Source organism: Dreissena polymorpha, chromosome 6 (genome assembly GCF_020536995.1).
Source record: "Dreissena polymorpha isolate Duluth1 chromosome 6, UMN_Dpol_1.0, whole genome shotgun sequence".
Lineage (NCBI taxonomy): Eukaryota > Metazoa > Mollusca > Bivalvia > Myida > Dreissenidae > Dreissena > Dreissena polymorpha.
The window spans coordinates 23,218,069-23,236,323 of NC_068360.1; the positions used below are offsets into that span (position 1 = coordinate 23,218,069).

The 18,255-nt window shown below is 36.3% G+C and overlaps 2 protein-coding genes across 2 annotated transcripts in view; both read right to left on the reverse strand.

Moving 5' to 3' along the window:
* Positions 1 to 1,315: 1,315 nt before the first annotated feature.
* LOC127836060 (uncharacterized) overlaps positions 1,316 to 18,255 on the reverse strand; it is a 17,280-nt gene continuing 340 nt past the window's right edge. The window contains exons 2-13 of the mRNA XM_052362483.1: positions 16,768 to 16,967; positions 13,074 to 13,165; positions 12,508 to 12,713; positions 10,930 to 11,128; positions 8,514 to 8,708; positions 7,508 to 7,622; positions 7,127 to 7,192; positions 5,999 to 6,067; positions 5,128 to 5,187; positions 3,799 to 3,897; positions 3,140 to 3,452; positions 1,316 to 2,277 (exon numbers count right to left, since the gene is read on the reverse strand). Of these exons, the coding sequence (XP_052218443.1) occupies positions 1,959 to 2,277; positions 3,140 to 3,452; positions 3,799 to 3,897; positions 5,128 to 5,187; positions 5,999 to 6,067; positions 7,127 to 7,192; positions 7,508 to 7,622; positions 8,514 to 8,708; positions 10,930 to 11,128; positions 12,508 to 12,713; positions 13,074 to 13,157 (1,725 nt within the window). The 5' untranslated portion in view covers positions 13,158 to 13,165; positions 16,768 to 16,967 and the 3' untranslated portion in view covers positions 1,316 to 1,958. The remainder of the gene's footprint in view (positions 2,278 to 3,139; positions 3,453 to 3,798; positions 3,898 to 5,127; positions 5,188 to 5,998; positions 6,068 to 7,126; positions 7,193 to 7,507; positions 7,623 to 8,513; positions 8,709 to 10,929; positions 11,129 to 12,507; positions 12,714 to 13,073; positions 13,166 to 16,767; positions 16,968 to 18,255) is intronic.
* The window catches only part of LOC127835513 (uncharacterized), a 7,626-nt gene continuing 6,130 nt past the window's right edge, over positions 16,760 to 18,255 (reverse strand). Inside the window, exon 6 of the mRNA XM_052361952.1 lies at positions 16,760 to 16,967. Coding sequence (XP_052217912.1) covers positions 16,760 to 16,967 — 208 coding nt within the window. The remainder of the gene's footprint in view (positions 16,968 to 18,255) is intronic.

An 18,255-nucleotide genomic window follows, 5' to 3' on the forward strand; every position in this document is an offset into this window, starting at 1 on the left:
AACGTTTTACACATACAAACCAATGTAGCCAATGCAGTATAAGCCACACTAAAGAAGTGCATGTCCTTGATTAAGATTTCATAAATTATATGTTGTAATGTCTTCTATTTTATAGAACAACTATTCACTTCAGCTTATCTACATGTGTAACATATAGCAGGGGCGGGTACAGAATTTCTGGTTAGAGGGGGGGGGGGGGGCGGGATATTGAACGATTTGCTGGGGGTCCAGGGGGCGAAGCCCCCGTAAGCTCCACGATTTTAGTAATTTTGAAGGCTTTGACAACCACTTTTCGAGCATGTTACGCCTCACGCCTTATATACTTTCATCAAAGTACCTTCTTATAATTCCAAAAAAGTGCATAGTTATCGTTTAGGGGGTCCATGGGGGGCGACGCCCCCTGGAAGCTTGACGATTTTAATGATTTTGAAGGCTTTGACAACCACTTCTTGAGCATGTCACGCCTTATATACTTTCATCAAAGTACCTTCGTATAATGCCAAAAAGTGCATAGTTTATAGTTTTTGGAGTCCAGGGGGCTCCAAGATTTTAGTGATTTTTAAGGCTTTGACAAGTTTTAATAGGTGATTTAGATCTAGTCAAGTGTGAAACATCAAATGAATTGACTTTACTTTGGCGATTTTAGGGGGTGGGGGCGTACGCCGCGTCCGCCTCCCCCCACCCCCTGGAGCCGCCTATGCATAGAAAGAAGTAATGGATTATGTTACCAATTGATATTGACAAATCTTATTTTACGATTTTGTTTTAACAAATTCAACAAGACATAATATGTGTTTATAAAGGAATTAAATAACAATTCTACTAAAGACACATAAGTCTGAACGGTTATGTTGAAATATCAATTGTAATTGAACAAATTACGCAGCGTTTGTCCACCAAACGCAGGACACATTCGAAGTTGTTTTTTTAATCGTTCAAAGCTTGTAAATCAATTTTCGAGAAGTTTAACACATTAAAAAAGTGTACAAGACTTAGGAAATTCAAGCCGAGAGGTAACTTGTGTCTGTTTGAGGCTATAATTCCATTCATTCCCATTCGGAAAACATGCGCAGTTCGTACGTGGGTGTTTAATAACTGAATAAACAGTATCATAAGAAATTTTAACATACATTGAAATGTTTACTTTCATCAAACGCAAAACTACTCTAACCGGTATTTAACATAAGAGACATGTATCTTTATTTTCAAATGAATCAATTGATAACGTGTTATATTGGCTATGTTTCATCTGCAAAACATTTAGTACGACCAAAACAACGCAAAAGGAGAATACACAAATAAACGCAAGAACAGCAAACCAATAACATATTTGTCTACAAATTCACAGCAAATACCATAGGACATATTATACTAAGCACGGATTATACAAATGGAAAAAACTGGACTGGTAGATATTGAAAAATAAAAACAAGTTAAAGCCGGTTTCCTTACAATACAAATATGTAAATCAAAACGATACAATATGTAAAACTGTTAAGTCCTCATGATAAGCATCAATTGAAAGCAAACAAGCAGGCAATTAAACAATGTGTGTGTAAAAACGTGTCGATTAAAAAAAACGCACCTTTATATATAAAAATGCTGTCAATACAAAACTTTTGATTATAAATATATATGTTTAAGGTGCGAAAATACGGCAGTTAACATTTGAAGTTATATATCTTTACTCTGTACCAAAAGCAGTGATCCTTTTTGATTATAAAAACAGATGCATTTATTTAGTTTTATTAATTCTAACCCGATCTATTCGGTTCGAATTTGAATATTTGTCTTGTGATTAGGGGTACAAGTAGTCCGCGCTTTAAACTAAATAATTATAAACACCACTGCATCGTAACTCATCGGCGCTACATCGTTACACATTGAGACTACATCGTTACACATCGGCATTACATCGTTACACATCGGACGGCATCGTTACAAATCGTACGACATCGTTACACATCGGACGGTATATCGGGCACAGCCTGTACGTCTTTGCCGGTTTTCAGGGCCAAAGATACGCTCACATACTCCGTGCTGTATGCCCCGAACACGGGCCAGAGTGGTTTTGAGGTGTCAATGTTCTTGAAGCGGTAGAACAGTCGCCGGTTCTTGGCATCCACGATGAACCATTGTTTCTGCTTGATATCCACCAGAAAGCCAATGGTGGTCCGCAAGGTTGTGCCGGGTGGGGAGTTCTCGGTCAAAGGAAGATGGTACAGGCGAACGCCGTTATGGAACGTCATGATGCATACAGTGCGACAGAGTGGGCATCTACAGACAACAAAATTATTTATATATTTGGACCATAATATGTGAAAAGGTCGTTTAATGAATGAGCGTAAAGTGTCGTCCCATGTTAGCCTGTGTAGTCCGCACCTGTCAGGCTAATCAGGGACACTGTCCGCTATTCTGATATTTCCCGTTTCAAGAAAGTCTCTAAAAAAATCCAGTTAAGGCGGAAAGTGTCGTCCCAGAATAGCCTGTACGCACATGCATTAAACTCCCTTTTCACAGAGCTAGGTCCGTATATATATTACAAAGCATTTCAATTTGAACTTGAATTTCAGTTTTGTTTAAAAGCAGAACAAATAAACTTAATTGCCACAATAACTAAATCAAATATACACAGTATGAACATATACCGAATATGAACACATACACACATTCATGAAATAAAGAACTGTTAGTAAACAATATATTTCTATTTCTGGAAAATGATAGATAACAGATTACCTTCTCATGAGTAAACAAATTGATTGCAACTGTATTCAAAATGTAATACCATAAATAACCCATTTATGCCTAGTGGGATCTCCAATCCTTCTTAATTGGATCAAGTTATTTCCCAAATTAGCGATGTCTAGTATATTTATTTCTATATTTAGAATTTTTCTTACAAAAATTCCTTTAAGCAAACAGTGGAGACCCTGATGAGACGCCGCATTATTATGGGTCTATGCTGTTTGCGAGAGCCTTTTTTCTAGACGCTAGGCATAAGTGGGTTAATATAATTCATACACAACCCCCTTAAACCCCTCATCTATGCATGCATAGCTAGCGTTAAAATTTTGTTCAAATAATTTATAACTGACGCTGACTTATTGCCATGAAGGAAATTGAAACTAAAAAATACCTTCGGGCGCAAACGGTATATGCGTACGGTGACCCATCCACGGTGTAATTCTTGTCAATCTCCGACTTGCGAGCAATGGCGACCTCGAAGATGAGATCATTGCGCAGCTGCCGCTTGATAAAAAAGTACACAACCACCTCGAAGTAGAACCGGCCCGATTGGCTAAAGGCTCGAGTGCCGATGGCTCCCCGGTAGTTCTTCAGGGCCGTCCCGAGATTGGCCGTTCTGCCTCGGACGTTTTTGAGCGTCCGGCTGTCAGCGGTCACCATGTTCTGCGGGTGGCAACTGGCGGCGTCTAACATGAAATCTGGACCTTGGAGCAAACATGTCCATATATATGTCATTTATATAATCTATTTTCCCTGGCCAATGCATAACAAAAGAGGGCAAATGTTTAAACCTATGGTGTGTTTGTTTAAGTATGTTGTGTTTTTTAACAAACGTTTTGATTCCAATGGTATTAAATGTGTTCTGTTCTTATATAGCCCTGTATATGAGTTACATGAGTTATAAAATATTAACTTATCTACAGTAAAATAATCCAGTGATGTTTTAAGAATACTAGTACTATACTTTCGCTATCACTAATTTTTACGTATAATATCAATGTATAAACGTGTATGAGTCTACATTTCGAGAGGCAACATGGTGTTTCTTACAAATAATATCTCCGAACACTCTATAGGAGCGGGTCCTGTTCTTTTCAGCAGCTTTCCCTTCACCTGTACCGTCATCATCGTCATCATCGTACTTCAGGCCTTCATATAAAAACAACAGCAGTTTTGTTTTAATTCCAGGTTGACAATATTGGTTAAAACAAATATCAATAAAATATTTTAATGTATAAAATAAGATTGGAAAGACCCTACTACCGTACTAAATCTTCGTTTCCCATCCATTTATTAGGTAAGTAACATGATATTTCTTGTGATAATGGTACTATTTTGGAGATAAATTATGCACAAAAACAAAACTCATGCGAGACCATTTTCAATGATCATACGGTAGATTGGCGGTCTGTTAGTGTGAACTATATATCTATTGAACGATGAAATGATTGGATGTTCTTTAAATACCCCTAATTCTTACAATTCTATTAAGAATGAAAAAATATTTTCCACACGATATCGAAAAAGTAATTAGCATTTACGAAACTATAATACAAGTAAATGATATAGATTTATATATTTGATAATTTGAATATTAATAATTAATTAACTGAATGCGTAGGGTTTCCACATATGTAATAATTATTAAATGTCCTTTCAACTTTACATGGGTAAGTACGTGAGAAAACTTTTTTCAAGCGTTAATTATTTTTATTTTCTTCTGTTTAGTAAACTGTCTATGATAACATCAAGAATTTCACGTTTAAATTCGATAAGTGTCGCTTTAAGGCCCTATTGTGCGAGTGACTAATAGACTCGTAAATTACACTGAGAAGATTCTGCTGTACGATTGATAACTGAAACAGATAGCTACTGTACGAACCTTTCCTTTGTAATTGCTAGTTGAAGAATATATTGAGATTGATCAAATGAAGGGAGAATGACTCGCCTTAAAATGTAGTTTTCTGTTTTAAGTACTGAACTTTTACTACAACAAAAGGTCGTTTGCTATCAAGATTTAACCACAGACTTTATTGGGAATATAAGTCTTACATAGAATGTTTTATGCTAAACATTTTGAATGAGAAAGCCTATAATACTGAAAATAGATTTCAGTATAAAAATCCTTAGAAAACATGTAATATATACAGCTGCCTGCCATGGAGAGTTTTTAATTATATGCCATAGAACAACGCATGGGGATGATTTACACCGAAAAGTCGAGTATATATAAAGAGAAGACATAAAACGGACATAAATCAAATACGATGCTAATAAAACACGCATTCACACGCACTTTCGATAGATTATATCTTTCAGTTACAGACATCAGAATAAAGAAGCAAGAAGCACAAGTAAAGAAGAAAACAGACGTGTTACCAGGCAACATGAATTCGTCCTTTTTTGTCTCAGCTTCGTGAATCTTCAATGGTTTAAAACCTTCGACAAAAAAGAGCATGTGTAGATGAAAGAAAAGCACCATATGGCTCAGGAACCACAATGGACTTTATTTAAATGAAGTGGTAAATGTTATCCATGATCAATGTTAATAGCGTACATAGATTCGGTTATCCTAGGAGAATTAACACTTTACGCAGTGATCAGATAATTTTAATCAGATTTACATAATTAAACTTTTTGATCAGTAAAAAGATAAATACTGCCTCGAAACATTTTCATAGATTTATATAACAAACATTTAAATTTTGAACAACTGTTTCGAGGCCATCAGGCATTTTAAATGCGCACCGATATGCCAGTTACAATATTAGAAATTAAAGGCACATGGATATAGACGATGACAATATGTTGCAAATATTTAAGAAATTCCATGTGAAAACTTTTGCTAAAGTACTGAACAATGAGATAAACATGGCAGTGCAAGTGTATTGCGCAATATAAGGTAGCAACAGAGTGGACTGAATATGTGTAACATCCACCAGTATGTATGAACAAAATAAGAATTAAAATAGCGCGTGTTAATAAAAAAGCTTTGTATAACAGATGTGCATCTATAAAGTTTGTCTATGAATACCTATGTTGTTTAATGAAATTTCCTATGTTCTTTTATAACGTGACACCTGCACTTTTTATAAACATAATTGTGTGGCATGATTCAAATAAAAAATCCAGGCACTGTTTGCCGCAAGGCATTGTTCACACCTATACGAAGGAATAATATATGCTCTATGTCTACTGAAACTAGAAGTATCGAGCTACCCTAGGGCCACAGACACGCCTACGCTGTTACCATTCTGTTCATTAGATGTCGATCCAATATCGCTTGCAGAGGGGGTCTGTTTCTTTGTTTTCCCAACACCTAGTCATATGAAACGGAATAATACATAAATGGCGAGGATCTGGTGATAACCGTTGACAACTGAATTATTCAGCGCCGTTGCCTTGAAGTGATCTGTGTTAACATATAGACACAAATAGTATTTAAGCTTAACATTGAGACCGACCAATACCACACACATTGGATCGTAAATGGCTTTGGTCCCAAATTTATGACAGCAAGACACATTCTCTCAAAATTAGTTAGTTCTGTTTTTGAAGTGGGTGGCTTTGTACAATGCATTGTAGGTTCTTAAACCTTTTATTTAAAAATGTACATTTGTTTAAAATAATTCTTTCGAACTATGTAAAGCAAAAACTAAGCCTATGCTAATCTTGTTCAAACAGACTGTGCAATATTCAAGAAATCGGGACAAGTTGCTGTTGCATTCAATGTTTGTAAGAAACAAACATTAATACAGTCAAATATCATTAATTGTATAGTTTGTTTAGTTTGAATTCGTTTGATAATAACTTCATATGTTAATGTATATTACTTGTTTTGCTTAATATCGCATAAACACGCATATTATTAAACCAGATTGAATATGAATCAAATATGTGACCGTTCGAGCGCGAATCACACATTGATTGTGCATCTGGATTCCAAAATGAGTCGTGTTTTGAGAAAACTAGGCATAATGCATGTGCGTAAAGTGTCGTCCCAGATCAGCATGTGCAGTCAGCACAGGCTAATCAGGGACGACACTTTCCGCTTTTATGTATTTTTTTTTCGTTTAAATGAAGTCTCTTCTCAGCAAAAATCCAATATAGGCGGAAAGTGTCGTCCCTGATTAGCCTGTGCGGACTGCACAGGACAATCTGGGACGACACTTGACGCACATGCATTATGCCCAGTTTTCTCAGAACGTGACTCAAATATAAGTTTATGGTATTTGCGTTGAGATAACATATAGCCGAGAGCCAAACGAGGTATTAGATAGAAATCAATATTAACTGACAGACCAGTATCCATAAAAATGACACAGAAATGCAACGAATTACCTGTAAGTGCACAAATGAACACGTGCATAAGACGTACCAGAATCCACCTTGGCCTTGACCTTGCTCAAAGGACCCTCTTTTTCGGCTGTCGGCTCATAGTCCCCTGAAAAAAACAAGCAACACAAACGTGCACTTTAAAAAATAAAACTCGTCTTGTCTTATAAAAACATTACTTGGTAAAAATGAAATAAAACGACTTTTAATAAATTGATTGTATTTGTTTTCCTCTGTAAACGCTCAATGATCTGTGTCTGATATTATGCATCACTAGTACGAGACGTAGCATATTGTATGTATAATGCCAAACAAGATTTGTAACCAAACTACTTAAAACAAACATTTAATTTAACAATACTGCACATGTAAATATATGTGACCAATCAGATCATTTAAAATTGGAATGATAAAAACAACTTACTCAAAACATCTGCTTCCAGGTCGGTCTGTCGTCTGACTTTAAACATGACTCCGGGGTCAATGACTGGCAGTCCCAAGATAAACACGCTTGCGCGATGATCACCGAGTTTTGTGCCCTATAAAACAAGGTTTTCATTTCGAATACATGCAAAATGTGCTTGGCTTTATGAATATATTCAATATGCTTTAACAAAGTATTTAGAAAAGATTGCATTTAATAACACAGGGTCAGACCAGAATAGTGTCAAGTCGAATGTTTAAACATGTACTAAACAAACATATATGTGTTCAAATGAATAATTCACTTTAAAACGAGATTTAATAACCATTAATAACCATTTGTTAGATTATTAGAAACAATATATGAACACCAAACTAGCAATTACGCTAAAAAAATATGACGATTAACGTCAGTGCACAATTTTCAACTTCAGTTTTTTATGCGGACCATGCCCTCATATGAAAAATCCTATATTGTAATGTAACTTTTAAGATATAAATTCTGGGCTTAACATTAAGTTCAAAGTACTTTTAACTGGTGTCAACTTAACACTCAATTCTTCGCATCGTTCGTTCCAATAAGGTGACGTCAGTTTAAATATTGTTTTCGTTTTGTTTTGTGTGTTTTTCGATACTGTATAGCAAGTTGGTAAATTGCCTTAAATACCCAATTTCTCCAGAGCTCGTATTCACTAAGCCATTGGCAGACTTGAGAGTGAAGACAATGCTCAGATCCAAGAACACTTGAGACTTTGAATATGTAAAGGCTACCAAATGGTGACTATGTAAGTGAAAAATGTCCTAAATTAAGAAATATGTAATAAGAAGTTGTTACGGTAAAGTTGATTTCAATATAACTGGAATAACTATATATTTTAATGTATTCATATTCTTTATTCTTAGTCTTCAGTCGGTGAATAGTTCGGTGAATACGGGTCCGGATAATGTATCGGATATCTAAAGCATAAAAACACCCCAAAATATAATTTAAGTGTTAAGCTATCTACCTGAAAAAGAACTTTGTATGCGCCCTCCGACTCGGTGAGGTCAACAACGTTGGCCCGCTGCTTCTTGCCCGAGGGGCCGGTGACCTCGACCTTAATGTCAACCCCGGGTTCCGCCAGGGGGCGTCTCTCGTAGTCGTGGAGAGTGATCATCATGGCTGTCTCCTCCCGTCCAAGTCCGATGTCGTACGTCTGTATCTAATGTTAAACAAAGGGCGTTTTGAAATTACTTTCTATTATATCATTATTTTTACATTTCTGAAGAAGCGTTTCATTAATTTGCGTTTGTAAATTGAGTGTACAAAAATTACGTCGCTATAATTTTAAGGTTATATTAGATATACCGAATGTTAAATATTGGGTTTACGCTTCACGTCTACGCATGAAAACAATCATTTATAAAAAGCGTTATTCGTTAGTATAACAGACTGGTGTACATGCACAATAGGACTTGCTTGACTACAATTTATTTTGGATTAAGACTTAATCAGCAATTTGATATGTTTGGCGAAAAATTCAGAAGTCTTGAAAAAAAGCAATGTACCTTTGCATAAATAAAATATGATATTCAATAGAATGGTCCGTGCTCTGTGAAAAGAGGATTAAATGCATGTGCGGAAATTGTCATCCCAGATTAGCCTGTGGAGTCCCCACAGGCTAATCAGGGACGACACTTTCCGCCTTAACTAGATTTTTGATAAGAAGATACTTTTTTTAAACATAAAATATCATCAAAGCGTAAAGTGTCGTCCCTAATAAGCCTGTGCGGACTGCTCAGGCTAATATGGGACGACACTTTACACACATGTTGTAAACCCCATTTTCACAGAGCACGGTCCAATAGAACGTCGAGCTGTACGTAATGCGGAGTTTGAATATATCACATATTACTAGCACAGACATCTAACATGACGCTGACAGTAATAATGACTTATTCGCATTTCTCTAATCGAATATTGACGATTATCCAAGCTTTGTCGTAATACAATAAATACTGGTAATTCAAAATTTGATGACAGATGATGTCAATATATCCGCTAGAAAATGTTACACAGGCGTGAAAATGATTGAATTTTATCTGATGAAGTTATAATGAAACAAACATTAGACTGTCATTTAAACGTGATATAAATCTCGACTGGGAGTTCTTCCAGTACAATGTGCACATTTAATATTTATATGATTTCTGGTTTCCAGAAACAATGTTCGAAATTAATCACATTATATCATATTTATATCCCCAGATAAATATGCCAAAGTTTAATATTTGTATATATAAAGTATATCAATAAACAAAATCAAAACCGTCGATATGTTAAATTTTTCGCGTAGGTTCGAAGTCTTCATAATAATTGCGTTCCAATGGAATTATGATGATTCAATATTTAGAAGTAATGTAAATGTATGGTTATTTCATTGTTAACCCATTTATGCCTAGTGGACTCTCCCATCATTCTAAATTTGATCAATTTATTTCCAAAATTAGGGATGACTTATATTTATTTCTATATTTATAATATTTCTTACATAAATTCCTTAAGCAAACAGCGCAGACCCTGGTGAGACGCCGCATCATGCGGCGTCTCATCTGGGTCTACGCTGATTGCCATGGCCTTTTTCTAGACGCTAGGCATACATTGGTTAAGTGACATTCAGTATAAAAACCTTTTCCATAAGTATCCACTATAGCAAACATTGCCAACATGATCGGATGACCTCTATGTAATCGAAACGTGTCGAACACAATTCAAATTCTGTATTGCGACATTTACAACAAAATCTCAAGACTTTCAAAATCTTAAACATCATTTATGTATCGCTTGAGACGTGTTTGTATTGAATCAATCTTAACTGAGCATTTCAGTGCAAAATCAAAATGCAAATTTGTTGAGTGTTAGTAATAAATAACATAGTAATGCATATTACACTTAATTAATATAGATGACAACATGAAAGTCGGACGGACGGATAGACTGACTGACAAATCAAACATAAAAGAAAGAACGACTCTTCCAGACTAAAACATAGTGCAGTATATGGCAGACTATACATCGATACAAATTATGCCTTCATTAACTTACTAATAACATACTTCTTTTCAGCTATGTTAGTTTCTTATTTATCTGTATTTTTGCTCACTCACACCTATTATGCATAGACTGTGTGTACTATGCCTAGTTTCAATGGGCCGTTACCTTCTGGATTTGTTGTAAATAAAATCTAAAAACTAAAATCTAATATTTACAATGTAAAAATCTAAAAATCTAAAAAATCTAAAAAATCTAAAAAATCTAAAAATATAAAAATATAAAAATATAAAAATCTAAAATTCTAAAATTCTAAAATTCTAAAAATCTAAAAATCCAAAAATCCAAAAATCTAAAAATCTAAAAATCTAAAAATCTAAAAATCTAAGCACCTTAGTGTTCGGAATGAAAGCAGTGGTGGACCACACTTCGCCCATCTTGTTGGAAAATTTCTGGAAGGCGTCTATCATCTTGTGGCTGTGGAACTTGATGTCCGCCTTGTTGTGCGGCCTCTGATCCACCTCCAGCTCCTTCAGCTCCCCCAGGCGGCCGAACAGCGCGTCCTTCACCTGTAGGAACTCCGTGGCGTCGCTGTCACATAATTATTATGTATGAGTGTAATATTTATTAGATGAAGCAACCACGCTTAATCCTTATTTAAGTTCGCTTCATTATTATGTATTTATGTATATTAATATTGTTATCATGAATGTCCTAAAATGTGTCCACATGGGTCATTGGCCTTCTGGTAATGGTGTATATAAGAATAACACATACGTTTTAATGAATGCATAACTGAAAGGCGAGTTGTCTTCGGTATTAATTCTGTTTAATTTAGTTTAAACCTTTATAGTATAGCTCGATTGCGTCGAAAGCCTAAGGCTTATTGAAACGCTATCGAGTCCGTTTCCTGGATAGAACCATTGCAAATTGAAATATTTTTTTTCAATTTTGTCAATTTATCCAAACGTGAAAAGGTCTCTTTAATTAAGAAGGGACTTAAATCTTGTAAACTTTTTCGTATTAAACCTATCTTTGCTAAAACTTGCACAAAATCATTTTATCTAAACAAACTGTAATGTAACACACCCGTTTAAGCCTCTATTCCAGCTTTCATAAACACATTACACATCTGTCCCTATATAAAACCCAATAGTTTCGTTCATACAGAACTCACATATAAACAATATGTAACCCATAAATTCCTTCTAACCCAATACATTAGACGAGATACTTATGAAAAAATGATACAATAATAAATCTATGCTTGGCTGTCAATCTTTCCGAACCTACATTCACATATTTTAACGACTACTAAAGTTAGAAACAGCCGTGGCGTAGAGGATATGTTGTCCGTCTAGCGACCGGCAGGTTAATGGTTCGACCGTGACTATGGAAGCGCATTTTAGATCTTCTCAAAGACAGCAAGTACTACATCTATCCAAGAAACGTAGACAGCCTTGTATAATCACAGCGCGTCGATGCTCCAGAGGAGCCATGCACTTAACCCATTTATGCCTAGCGTCTAGAAAAAAGGCCTTGGCAAACAGCGTAGACTAAGATGAGACGCTGCATGATGCGGCGTCTCATCAGGGACTGCGCTGTTTGTTTTTAAGGAATTTTTGTAAGAAAATAGTCTAAATATAGAAATAAATATACTAGACATCCCTAATTTTGAAAATAAATTGATCTTATTTAGAAGGATGGAGAGTCCACTAGGCATAAATGGGTTAATGGGCAGAAGAAAGCAGACTTACCTGTACCCCAAAACATTCGAGGAGAATTTCGCCGCGTGGTCTAGACTGTTCTTCTCGCTGATCAGACCTACCTGTACCCGAAAACATTCGAGGAGAATTTCGCCGCGTGGTCTAGACTGTTCTTCCCGCTGATCAGACCTACCTGTACCCCAAAACATTCGAGGAGAATTTCGCCGCGTGGTCTAGACTGTTCTTCTCGCTGATAAGACCTACCTGTACCCCAAAACATTCGAGGAGAATTTCGCCGCGTGGTCTAGACTGTTCTTCTCGCTGATAAGCTTGTCTAGCTGACTCTCCATGCCCTTCTTCTTGGCCTTGGACGTGGCTGCCAGCTTCTCTTTCAGTTCGTTCTTGCGCTTCTCCAACTGCTTCTGGCAGGCTAGGAATGCTTGGTCGATATCCTCGTCTGTAGAACTTTCCTGTGTATTTATAAGTTGACGTTTATTAGCGCCCTTGTCGGCTCAAGTACTTTTTAAAAGTACCCCGTATACTCCGGGGACGTTTTAGTATATTTGCCGCACGCCGGGTTCTTTGAAGTATACTTAACAGTTCCCTGGGTACTTTTTAGTAGTACCCGAGCCTACAATGGCCAATCGTTGTTGTCTCCACTGAACGTTGTTGGCTCAGACACTTCTTAAAAGTACCCAGTAAAAGTATTGTTAAGTATTCAGCAATTATATATAAAATGATGATAATAATTTATAAAATTTTGAAACAGTCAATAACATCTTGAATCTTGATACATTAATGTTGAATATTTATTCAGTAAATCTTCGTACCTTGATATATAAATTTTGTATTTCATCCTCAATGCTCTGAATGGCCTCATCGGCGAGTGTTTTCTTGTGTGTTACGTCAATCATAAGGCTCTCTGAAACACGTTCATGTCCAGATATGTGCCGCGTTCTGTGAAAACTGGGCTTAATTCGTATGCGAAAAGTGTCGCCCTGAATTAGCCTGTGCAGTCCGCACATGCTAATCAGGAATAACTCCTTTCTCTTTAAGTGGATTTTCGTTCGAAAGCGGCTGTTAATAAAAGTAAAAATTCGATTTAAGCGGAAAATGTCGTCCCTGATTAGCCTGTGCGAACTGCACAGGCTAATATGGGACGAAACTTTACCCACATGCATTAAACCTCGTTTTTCCAGAGCGAAGTTGATATGTTTAAACTGTAAACCACTGTCTTATCATTCAATTGGTTCTCTCAGTTTAACGTCCAGCCAGATAAGTATTAATAAGTCGTAACTTTACACAAAATGTACACGAAGATATTCGACAACAGTATTAAACACGGAAGAACATTGCTTATGAGCCACGGGACATGTAGTTCGTGCGTAACAAAATCATGCAACGTTTGCTGAAATATTATCTTTGAAGTGTCTGAAGCTGTATTTCCCCAGTACGCAGGATAAAAGTGCAATCTATTGAACTTACATTTGAAGAGGCATTTATACCGATTGTTCGTCTTAACTGACAATTTTGTTTTGTAAAAATGTTACTTTGAAAACTAAATGGAACAATACATTAATAGACAAGAAAGAAGTGGGGTCATTGTAACAGTCAAATTACAAAATGTGTTTAAAATTTGACATAACACCCACTTTTCAGTTCTCACCAACACAACGAATGCCTAACAGTTAACGCTAACTTGATATTTATAAATTACGGATATTGATACATGGTTCAATTTATGCAAAGCGTTGGAATATCCTTTCTTTGATCATTAATATGTAGATATGCTAAAATTTAAAAGCAGAACACACTATTTATAAGGAAGGGTTTGATTCCAATAAAATGGATTTTATTAATGTTTTTCTGTGATTATAAGGAAAATAACGGTGATTAAAATTCACTTTTAGTTTCATCTTTTCAAACAGTGACGAATAACAGTGAACATTATCGATGCTCTTTACTGCTTTAATTGGGTATGCTGTCATTTTTTGACGCAAGGACATTATTTTTTCAGCGGAATTGTCTAGTTTTATAATTTAAATAACGGAGAAAAATAGCAAAACAGTTCAACTCGTGCAAACTAGTATTTATCTTAGTATTTATCTTATCACCCGTGAATAAAATAGAGGATATTTGTTGGATTCGGTGGATAATCGATTTTAATTCACGAGTGATGATAGAAAATATATATTTTATATGATCACGAGTGAATTAAAATCGATATTCCACCGAATGCAACAAATTTTCTTTTTTTTTTTTTTTTTTTCACCGTTTATATATAGAGAATACTAGGTCGGTGCCGAATAAAGCAAAGTTTATTTTGCGAGGCTTAGAAAATCTGAACCACGAGCCTTGGCGAGTGGTTCAGATTTTCGTGCCGAGCAAGATAAACTTTGCTTTATTCGGCACCGACCTTGTAATCGATTTATCCCATCAATTTTCTTAGTCGTAAATTATTTCTTTAAACATAGAATAGGAAAATCGAACTAGACGAAAAATCCCAAAGATATTTTAAGCAAACATTGTTTCATTATTCTAATCGTGTCGAGCCTAATACATTACAAAAAGATCAGTAACCAACCTGTTTTTCGTTTATCATACCTCTACGTCCCCGATTTTTAAGAAATAATGAAAAAAAGACACTAAACAACTGCATCTTTAGCGTGAAACAACATGCATTGTGTCGTATGACGTATCAATAATGACGTCACGATTACGCGCACTTAATATTTGTAAATAATGTTTATTTGCTTTTTGAGTTGCATTATGTGTAAAAACTATATTACATCTTGGTATCAAATTGTTTGTTTTGTTGAATCTGATTCGATTTTACTAAAACTGATTACTTTATAGTTGATTCCGAGTAATATGAACATTCTTCGCCGCGCGTGACAGCTATATTTCAGCACTGCTGAAATAAAGGTAAATTTATTTCACAGTGGTTTATTTCGACAATGCACGTCTGATGGTGGGATAAATAGAGAATACTAGGTCGGTGCCGAATAAAGCAAAGTTTATTTTGCGAGGCTTAGAAAATCTGAACCACGAGCCTCGGCGAGTGGTTCAGATTTTCGTGCCGAGCAAGATAAACTTTGCTTTATTCGGCACCGACCTAGTATTCGATTTATCCCATCAATTTTCTTAGTCGTAAATTATTTCTTTAAAAATAGAATAGGAAAATCGAACTAGACGGAAAATCCCAAAGATATTTTAAGCAAACATTGTTTCATAATTTAAATCGTGTCGAGCCTCATACATTACAAAAAGATCAGTAACTAACCTGTTTTTCTGTTTATCATACCTCTTCGTCCCCGATTTTTAAGAAATATTGAAAAAAAAGACACTAAACAACTGCATCTTTAGCGTGAAACAACTTGCATTGTGTCGTATGACGTGTTAATAATGACGTCACGATTACGCGCACTTAATATTTGTAAATAATGTTTATTTGCTTTTTGAGTTGCACTTTGTGTTAAAAATATTTACATCTTGGTATCAAATTGTTTGTTTTGTTGAATCTGATTCGATTTTACTAAAAATGATTACTTTTTAGTTGATTCCGAGTAATATGAACATTCTTCGCCGCGCGTGACAGCTTTATTTCAGCACTGCTGAAATAGAGGAAAATTTATTCCACAGTGGTTTATTTCGACAATGCACGTCTGATGATGGGATAAATATTGTTAAAGAGTTTAACTAAAGAATTTCGCTGGGATAATGACGTCATTTCGTCAAAAAAAACGTCATTTCACAGTAAACAGTGAAATTATCGATAATTTCACAGTGAAATTTGAAATTTGAAACAGTGAAATTATCATTTTTAATTCACTGATATTTCTCTATAAACCACCGGAAAGCATAAAATAAAAAGCGATAATCTACCGACACCAACCAATATCCTCATTTCATTTTCAACCGTTGCGGAGATCCGTCTAAAAAGAACACTAAAATGTATACTTCTCACATACCGACCACATGCTTGTTTTTCAGATACACGTCATTGATGTTGATGAATTCATGTGCGGAAAGTGTCGTCCAAGATTAGCAGTCCGCACAGGCAAATCAGAGACGATACTTTCCCTCTGAACTGGATTTTCATTTCGAATAGACTTAGTATAAGCAAAAAAATTCCATAAAAGCGGAAAGTCGCCGACTCACCGACCACGCGAAATATGTGTTCAAAATTATATTTATAGTTCTCCAGTTCAGACCACGCGCTTCTTCTACAGTTATGTTTATAGATCTTACATACCTACTCCGCGCTTGTTCTATAGTTCTATCTTTAGGCCTCACATACCGATCACGCGCTTGTTCTATAGTTCTATTTATAGATCTTACATACCGACTTCGCACTTGTTCTACGGGTATGTTTATAGTTCTTACAAACCGACCACGCGCTTGTTCTAAAGATCTATTCCTAGTTCTCACAAGCGATCACGCGCTTGTTCTATAGTTCCATATATACTTATCACATATTGAGTACGCCCTTGATTTATAGTTCTATGTATAGTTCTCACATACCAACCACGCGCTTGTTTTCCAAATACACGTCATTGATGTTGCGGATGTCGTGACCGTCCGCCTTGTTGTGTTCGTTGACGGCACAGAGGGAGCAGATGGGCAGGTCGCAGTTCTTAGAGTAGCAGTAGAAGCTGAAGTGCTGGTCCTCGTGGTCGGGCACGGGGCACGTGCGCTTGTGATGGAACTCGTCCAGGGTCAGTCTAGAGGAAGACGATGCCGCGTTCTGAGAAAACTGGGCTTAATGCATGTGCGTAAAGTGTCATCTCAGATTAGCTTGTGCAGTCCGCACAGGATAATCAGGGACGACACTTTCCGCCTAAATTGGATTTTTTTCTAAGGAGAGACTTCATTTAAACGAAACATGTCATAAAAGCGGAAAGTGTCGTCCCTGATTAGCCTGTGCGGACTGCACAGGCTAATCTGGGATGACACTTTACGCATAAGCATTATGCACAGCTCTCTCAGAACGCGACTCAAATGTGTTTAGATCAAAATATTCTAAATATTGCCTTACATATTTCCATGTAATAGCGACAACTTTAAGCGAAGCTAAATGTAACATGGTTCACATATTACCCCCATAACCATACATTTTCTTAAGGGTCAATGTAAACTGAATGGATTTAAGCAATACAAAAGATGTGTCATTCGCATCCACGCTCTGATAAAACCGGGGTTGATGTATATACGTAAAGTGTCGTCGTAAAGTAGCCTGTGCAGTTCGCACATGCTTATCAGGCACGACTTTTTTCGCTTTTATTGAAAATCTAGTCTAGGCGGAAAGTTACCAGTCTGATTAGCATGTGCAATCTGGGTCGACACTTTTACGCACATGCATTAAGCATTGTTTTCATAGAGCGTACATGCTTAAAGTAATGCAAACAAAATAACTACATGAAGATATGACGTGTGCACTTTATGTTGAACTGGTACAGATTCAGTCTTTTGTACGACTCATTTTGTAAAAAATGTTAACTTGCTTTTATTTAAATAAAAAACTTCATCTGTATCCCACCAGAGAAATCAATTTATCAATATTACGCCCGTCTAAAATTATAATGCAACCGCTGGTTTCAGCGAAACCACGGTTTGACTTTCGGGGGAAAAAAGACGCATCCATTTCCTTCGCGTTATAACGGAAAGTAGCAGGAACGGCATTAATGCATGTGCGTGAAGTATCGTCCCATATAAGCCTGTGCATTTCGGACAGGCAAATCAAGGATGACACTTTCCGCCTTTACTAGATTTGCGCACTTTTAAATGAATGTGCGTAAAGTGTCGTCCCAGATTACCCTGTGCCGTCCGCAGCCTGTGCAGGGTACTCAAGGACAACACTTTTCGCATAAACTGGATTTTTGCTAAGAATATGAGTCGCATACTGAGAAAACTGGGCATAATGCACGTGCGTAAAGTGTCGTCCCAGATTAGCCTGTGCAGTCCACACAGGCTAATAAGGGACGACACTTTCCGCTTTTATGACATTTTTCG